Here is an 8,230-nt window from a genome sequence, read left to right on the forward strand (position 1 = left end):
CAGAAGGAAGGTTGGGCAATCCTACTTCCGTAGTGATACTGCCTCGGAAACCCAAGGAGGGGTCGCTATGAGTCGGGGCCGACTCGACGGCACGTAACAACAACAACAACAATATATTTCTAATGAAAGCTGTTCATTCATTTACCCTCCCATATTTGCATTTAGCATAAAAAATTGAGCACTTATTATGTGCAAGGCTCTGTGCTGTACTGCCTTAAATATTTGTATATAAGTAATAAGCCCCAAATGGTTTAATCTTTATTTTAAGAGAATGGGTTGCTGACATGCTAGTGTTGTTATCCAAAGGGTATGGACACCAAATGTTCAGTTCCTACCAGCTCAGGACCCCCATCTTCATCGAAGTCCTCCTCTATCCCATCAGTCATCTCTTCTCCATCCGCATCTGGCCCTCCTTCAGCAGGCTCCTCTGTAGAGTGATCTGCATTCTCTGACACACACTCGTCTTGAGTCAGCTCTATACTCTCTTCCAATTGCTTCTTCTGAGCTTCTAGGGGGGAAAAAGCAAATAACTACTACCTTGGGTTGCTCATGAACTATGTGGATAAACTATGAAAAAAAAATTTCCATGAAAACGTGACACCTAACATGCTGCACTGTTAAGGGTGTGAAGCAGGTAAGGTAATATTATGCCTTCAGTTTAATTTATTTAATCATGCAAATTATGTACATACATTTATGTACATTTGCAAGTAAGCATATTCATTTTTAATGGAATTAGCAAAAGTTAGGAAGTCCAGATGGAGGTATTACATAAATAAATCAAGATTTGCATATAGATTGGTCTCTGGCCATTTTATCTTAGAAATAATCCTTCACAATAAGGATATTCTCTCTGAGAGAAAATAGAACAAAAACAAAGGGCAAAAATCACGCATAACATAGACATTGTCACTCTAGGAAGGATGATGAAGATAGCTCATTGACAAATTCAGCTCTAACTGAAAAAAACAAGGAAAAGTCCACAGAGGAAAAAAAATGGAAAAGGGACATGTTGTCTTTCAGAAGAAATGTCTATTGGAACAATCCTTTGAAATTTCAAAGGTTAAGTTCTTTAGATGCAGTTAGGTGCGATGGTTAAGAGCGTGAACTCTGGTGTCAGAGAACCTGGGTTCAAAGTTGAGCTTGCTCATTTACTAGCTTGGTAACACTGTGCAAAGCAGAAGGGATCAACTTTCCCTTTGCCTCAGTTTTCTCATCTATGAACGTAAGCTTACTACTTCCTAACTTTCAGGGTTTTAAGTGGTAAACCAAAATGTTTAGTGTGTTGTTGCTGTTGTTATGTGCCATGGAGTCGGACCCGACTCATAGCGACCCCTCCTAGGGTTTCCGAGGCAGTATCACTATGGAAGTAGATTGCCCAACCTTCCCTCCGAGGAGTGGCTGGTGGGTTTGAATGCTTAGTATAGTGATTTGCAAATAATAAGTGCTCAACAAATGAAGCTACATTCTACATAAAATTCTATATAGAATTCCCTCTAATTGTCAGGATCTGTGCATTCCATTTACAGAAAGCTAGTCATACACCACAGTCATGTCAATAACATAGTAACCATTTCCTTAGTGAGAATGTCAAGAAACATTGGATGTAAATAAATGGTATCATCTGATGTGCATACTTCCTTAACTTATTCCCATTTCGTTCACAACTGTCTCAAAAGCTGGGTAATTTTCACTGATTTTGACTATTGTTAATATATTTTATCAGATGATTAATCCATCATTTGAATTGGATTTTTAAATGCTATATTTTGAGCTTCTTTGTTTATATTTTGTGTCAGTAAAAGATAATATGGAGATATCCTTACCTATAAATTGTTTAAAATTATAAGAATAATAGCATCTCTATATAAATGTATGTCTATGTGCTTTTGTATTTTAATTTTCCAAATAGAAAGTTTATGTATTGAAAATAGACTGGACGGTAAGGGGATGCCCTGGTCCTGCTGTCAGAGCACAGGATTCTAGTCCAAGCTTAGTTACTTACCAGCAGAATTAAGCATTGGATTTGAATCTAAGCTTTGGGGCTTGGTCAAGTCATTTAAACTCATTAAGTCATCCTTTCCTCATATAGATTGATTGATTGATTGATAGATAAATAGTATATACCACCAGAGTTTGCAGGTGGATTCAAATGTTTTGCAAAGTATAAAGAACTGCATAAATGTGTATTATTACATACAAAAGGAGACAGTATGCCCCTCATTGTGAATATTTCAAAACAGCAACAATAATGATTTGAAAATGGTAACTAAATAACATAATTCTCTATACTTGTCAGGTTCTGTGCAGTCCATTTGCAGAAAGTACTGGGATGGGAATTATGCCAAGAGCCATACTAGCCAATGTGACTATTTAGGGATCATTGAAGAAGTGAGCACCAAACTTGAAGCCTGGTCTACTCAGGGGTGGGTGGGTGGGGGAACTGAAAACTCTGTGGGGCTGAGGTTTTGTTTTAGAGGAGGATAAAAGTTGGCAGAACCAACCAACACTAAAAATCATCACTATGGGTCTCTTAAAATGACCAAAACCTAGACTGCATTTCTTCACATTTATTTCACATGCACATATAGATATAACCTATACATTCCTTGATTTTTTTTTTCCCTATCAATTTATTAACTTCAGGTTTCTCCATGTAACAATAGAACTAATAACACTGAGGATATAAATTTTGGTTTTAAAGCTATACTTTTTATCTTCAGATGTATATATGAGGGTTGCTATGAGTCGGGGCCGACTCGATGGCAAATAATAACAACAACAAAAATGGAAGCAAGCAAAGTATCATATATTCTTCCCTTTTCTCTGATTTCTTTGTAACTATTAATATATTAAGTCTTATGAAGAGCATATAATGATATTTTAAAATTTAACCAAGATTATTTTTTTTCTAAATCAAGATAATTATCATCCAAATTAAGTCAGGAAGTAAGGAGCTAAAGAAGAAAAATGGTTTAATCTAGAGAAGATGACCAAGGTACATACATTAAAAGGAAGACAAAGTAAGCAAGAGATGTAGGCCAAAAATATCCTCAATGAAACACTTGCTGAAGATTATTCATCTTCCTCCACATGTCATTGCCCTCTAGAATTCTAGACCTTTGTCCTAGGCTGACCCACCCACACACGTACGATCAGCACCCAGTAAGCTGTGGTAACCAGTATAGTTTGAGAACTGAAATGTTTTGAATCCTCTGATTTTAATTCCACCCCACATTCTGCCATCTATTATTCCTGATCCTTTGGATCTCACAATAAATTTGGCCCCTCTGTCTTTGACCCTTCACTGTTTCTCCTAAGAGTGCCTTTATATTTATTATCTGGTCCCCTAACTTCTAGCCGCTGGAGGTCACCATGCTGTTTGTTCAAAATGCCCTGGCTCTTAAAACTTGGTTTTGGTATCCCAAGAAAGAGGGGGAATGGAGGTTTGGAATCAATTATTATTATATACAATTAAAAAATATCTCAAATCTTACAATTTTCCTAAATCCAAAACTTTCTTAATTTTAGGTCATTGTGTTTTACCCTTTTGTTATATCAGATAAATGAACTTTAGTTTAAGATTGATGTTATACTGTGAATTCTTTCATTTTGTCTGGCATATTTATTTTTTCTCTAATAATTTCAGAAATATTTGCTTTCTAAGAACTTCCACTTTTTTATGTTGAAGGTAATATTAATTTTCTTTTTCTCTCTAGAAAAATCTCTGGCCAAAGAAACAATAGATTTCAAGGAATTGGTGCACAACCAGACTTTAAAGTTATGTAGTTCCACTCGTCTGGCTCAGTGTATCAATTTGCTTTAGTTATCTTTAGAGTCTGAGCTTACTTTTCTGATCCTCCCGGCTGAATGCGATCCCCCTTCTTCTTTGCTCATCCAATGATCTGATCAAATACTACCTTATAGTTATTTCTACTGCTGTCTTCTCTTTTTCTCCTTTGTCTTTACACTTTGTGGAAATTTGAGCCATTGTCTCACAATGTCATGCACACTCAAAGGGGAAAATATATCTGGCAATCTTTTGGGAACTGAAAAGCACAGTGCAAATCAAACAGTTGTCAGGAAACATTTTGATGTGTTCTATACCCCTCACTTAATGCATTACATGCAGAAGAGATAATATGAGGTATTGGAAAGGACACAGGATTTGGGATTCATGCTTCTCCTAATTACTAGTCTCATTAACTATAGTTTTCTTTAAAACAAGGGCATAAAATAACAGCTCCTTCAGGGAGCTGCTGTATGCGTAAATGAGGAAAAAGAGGTGAATGTGTGTTTAAATTGTAAAGGCCATACAAACATGTTCCTGTAAAAGGCAGGAAATATTTCTTGAATTGAACCATATTGATTACCTGACTGCCACAGTAAAACTGCCTATTTCTCAATCATTCATCACTATTGATCAATAAGAGTCACATGCTGTAAGATAATTTTGGCTTTGACATGGCATCTTCATTTCTATGTTTAGACAAACAAGGTTATAAATTACTTTCTTTCTTTCTTTTTTTGTATTAACATAAAAAATACATCTAGCTGGTCTGATGGCCTATCCCAAAGGCAGTGGTATATTACTACAGTACAAAGAAAAAAACGTAACATATCTTCATTCGTTCAGTCATTAACTTGAAAGGTAAATGTTTGGAAGACATTATCTGGGCTGAGAAAAAAGCTTTAATTGAAATGGTAATCGATTTGTAGGAATTTAATGGAAACACAATCACTCTGTGCTTTAGTAATATGTAGTCATCACAGACTTTTATCATCACCTCAACGGGAAATGTTATAATCACTAAACAGTGACAGATTCCATTAATAAAATTACACATGAAAGCATATCTTGTTGATTAAGCTGTTGGTTCACAATTTATCAACCAGTTTTGATCCAGCAATCATTTTGTTGAAATAGAAGGAAAACAAAGCAACTCATTCAATTTTTTGGAATAATTATCTAATTTTACTTCTACTAGAAATGAGTGATATTTTTCAGTTAATTTTCAACTTCATAATTTATCTTTACCTCCACACTTCTTATTCTATTTAGCACTTTTACTTTTCATTGTGAGTGTGTGAGTATGTGTGTGTGTGTGTGTGTACATCTATGCCTCACTATCAAAGGCCCTTTGGGGCAGAAAAACTTACTCATCTTTGTATCTCTGGTGGCTCACTCAGAGTCTTAGACACAAATTAAATCTTTGCTGAATTATTTATGAACTGTTGTGGAATCAAAGAATGAAAATAAATGTCTAGATGTCAAATTTTTTTCACAGAGTCAAAGTGATAGTTGAATTTGGCACCGAGGTGCCAAAACTATGAATTCAAGAAGAAGTTGAGAGAAATCTTGCCACCTTCTACTTGACGGCCCCTCATTACAATGTCAAAGCAGAATGTTGGGTCTGGGATTTTTCATAGAAGGAAACTGTTCATGTTTACGCTGACAGGTTTCCAAGAGAAAAATAACTGTGAAAGTGTTTAAGTGCTTATAGGGAGAAGGACTGCCTTTGAACACTGGTATCTTTTGAAGTCTCTGTTGACTTCTTTAAGTCAGAGTGACGAATAGTCATAGTGTTTCTCTTGTGTGTAGAGAAGTATATTAGTATTAGATGTTTTTTTTTAAAAGAGTAGGTAAGGAACAAAAAACAACTTATGCTTAAAAGATAACTCTAAAATCATCTAAGTAATAGATTTCAACAGAAAAAAAAAAGGTTTAGAATAGATGTAAGTTGGTGGTGCTTATTAAATATCAATCATGAAACATTCATTAATTTTAGTCTTAGAAACACCCTGGCAAGATAGACCTATTTATTTATTTTACAGGTGCGGGAAACTGAGACATAAATAAGTTTTGCAAGTTACCCACATTCATCCATTTAATAAGTGAGAGATTTGGAATGCCAACTGAAGGATGTCTGACTCTGTAGTCTGTGCTGTTTTCTAATATATCTCTAGTAAAAAGTCTTAATTTATTACCAGGAAAGTATTTTGAATGTCTTCAGTAACAAGAACATAATTTTAAATTAAAAAATGAAGAAATCCATTTAGTCAGGGTCACATGTTTTGGCTAAACAATGGCTATCAAAGAAAAAGAGGTGACAAGCCAACAGTGATAGGAAAGATTTTTGTTTAAGGGAGAATGCTTCAGGCTTTAAAAAGCCATGATAGGAAAGAATTCAATATTAAATTTCAATCCTCATATTCAAGTATAGTTTTATCTCCACAACTTACTTCTGCCTCAAAGGGTATGTCTGATTCAGAAAACAAGTTAGAATTGTTGGATTGATTTTCAAAGCATTTTTATTAAATTGAGTTTGCTGCATTGCTGTTATCATTAATATAACTCTGAAAATTGGTTGAGTTGGCAATTAAGTTCTTTGACATGCTGGCTTAATTGCTAGCTAATTGCTAGCTGAATTGTTTTTAGCAGATGGTTGGAAAGAATGTTGATACAAAAACAGTCACATTATTCATTAGTGCCAAGCTAGTGTCCTAGAATAATTTTTTGTGTGTGTGCGTACAAGCATAAACTGTATTTTCTGGGGGGAAAAAAAACCCGTATATGATAACACCTGTATACATATGAAATTAATCTTAATGATTTCAATAAATGCCATTAAAAAGTTGTAACTTATTATGTGTAATATTACTAATATTCACATAAATGATCATCAGGAAAGTTACATAGAAGGAATGATTTCCAATTAAAATATCAGTTATATAGTATGTTCTTAGAAAAATAAACCTCATGTGTTAACATAAAGTATCCTAGATTATAGAGTTGGCCACGATTTCAATATACACCAATTAAATAAATTACCAAGATTCTGTGTTTCTTTAAATCTCAAAATAATTTGAAGGGATTGGTGATATTTTCCCCATTTTATAAATTTTATAAGTACTTTTCCAAAATTCATACAGCTAATAATTTTCTGAACTAAGTTACCAGTGACCTTGAATACATCCATCCTAAATTTAGAGACCATCTAAAGAATAGATTTGATGCATTGAACACCAATGACCAAAAATCAGAAGAATTGTGGGACAACATCAAGATCACCGTCCATGAAGAAAGCAAGAGGTCATTAAAAAGATGAGAAAAGAGGAAAAGACCAAAATGGATGTCAGAAGAGACTCTGAAACTTGCCCTTGAGCAGAGAGTAGCTAAAGCAAATGGAAGAAATGACAATGTAAAAGAGCTGAACAGAAGACTTCAAAGAGCAGCTCAAGCAGACAAACCCAATTACTATAATGAAATGTGCAAAGACCTGGAGTTAGGAAACAAAAAGGGAAGAACACACTCAGCATTTCTCAAGCTGAAAGAACTGAGGAAAAAATTTAAGCCTCGAGTTGCAATATTGAAAGATTCTATGGGCAAAATATTGAATGATGCAGGAAGCATCAAAAGAAGATGGAAGGAATACACAGAGTTACTATACCAAAAAGAACTTGTTGATCTTCATCCATTTCAGAAAGTGGCATATGGTCAAGAACCAATGGTATTGAAGGAAGAAGTTGAAGCTGCACTGAAGGAATTGGCAAAGAACAAGGCTCCAGGAATTGATGGGATACCCACTGACATGTTTCAACAAACAGATGCCCCACTGGAGGCACTCACTTGGTTATGCCAAGAGATTTGGAAGACAGGTACCTGGCCAACAGACTGGAAGAGATCCATATTTGTACTCATTCCAAAAAAAAGGTGATCCCACAGAATGTGGAAATTGTTAACAACATCATTAATATCACATGTAAGTAAAATCTTATTGAAGAAAATTCAAATATGGTTGCAGCAGTATATTGACAGAGAACGTCCAGAAATGTCAGCTGGATTCAGAAGAGGATGTGGAATGAGGGATATCATTGTTGATGTCAGATGGATCTTGGCTCAAAGCAGAGAATACCAGAAAAATAGTTTACTTGTGTTTTATTGACTATGCCAAAGCATTTGATTCTGTGGATCATAACAAATTGTGGATAACATTGAGAAGAATGGGAATTCCAGAACACTTAATTGTACTCATGAGGAAACTGAGGCAGTCCTTCGAACAGAACAAGGGGACACTGCATGCTTTAAAATCAAGAAGGGAGTGTGTCAAGGTTGTATCCTTTCGCCATGCTTATTCAATCTATATGCTGAGCAAATAATCTGAGAAGCTGGACTATATGAAGAAGAACATGGCATCAAGATTGGAGGAAGACTCATTAACAACCTGTG

General features: G+C 35.1%; 1 protein-coding gene across 1 annotated transcript in view; it reads right to left on the reverse strand.

Annotated features, from left to right (window-relative positions):
* Positions 1-296: 296 nt before the first annotated feature.
* RALYL (RALY RNA binding protein like) overlaps positions 297-8,230 on the reverse strand; it is a 191,283-nt gene continuing 183,349 nt past the window's right edge. Inside the window, exon 6 of the mRNA XM_007956195.2 lies at positions 297-508. Within this exon, the coding sequence (XP_007954386.2) occupies positions 297-508 (212 nt within the window). The remainder of the gene's footprint in view (positions 509-8,230) is intronic.

Source organism: Orycteropus afer, unplaced genomic scaffold (genome assembly GCF_000298275.1).
Source record: "Orycteropus afer afer isolate SDZICR_OR568_19922 unplaced genomic scaffold, OryAfe1.0 scaffold00580, whole genome shotgun sequence".
NCBI classification, from domain to species: Eukaryota; Metazoa; Chordata; class Mammalia; order Tubulidentata; family Orycteropodidae; genus Orycteropus; species Orycteropus afer.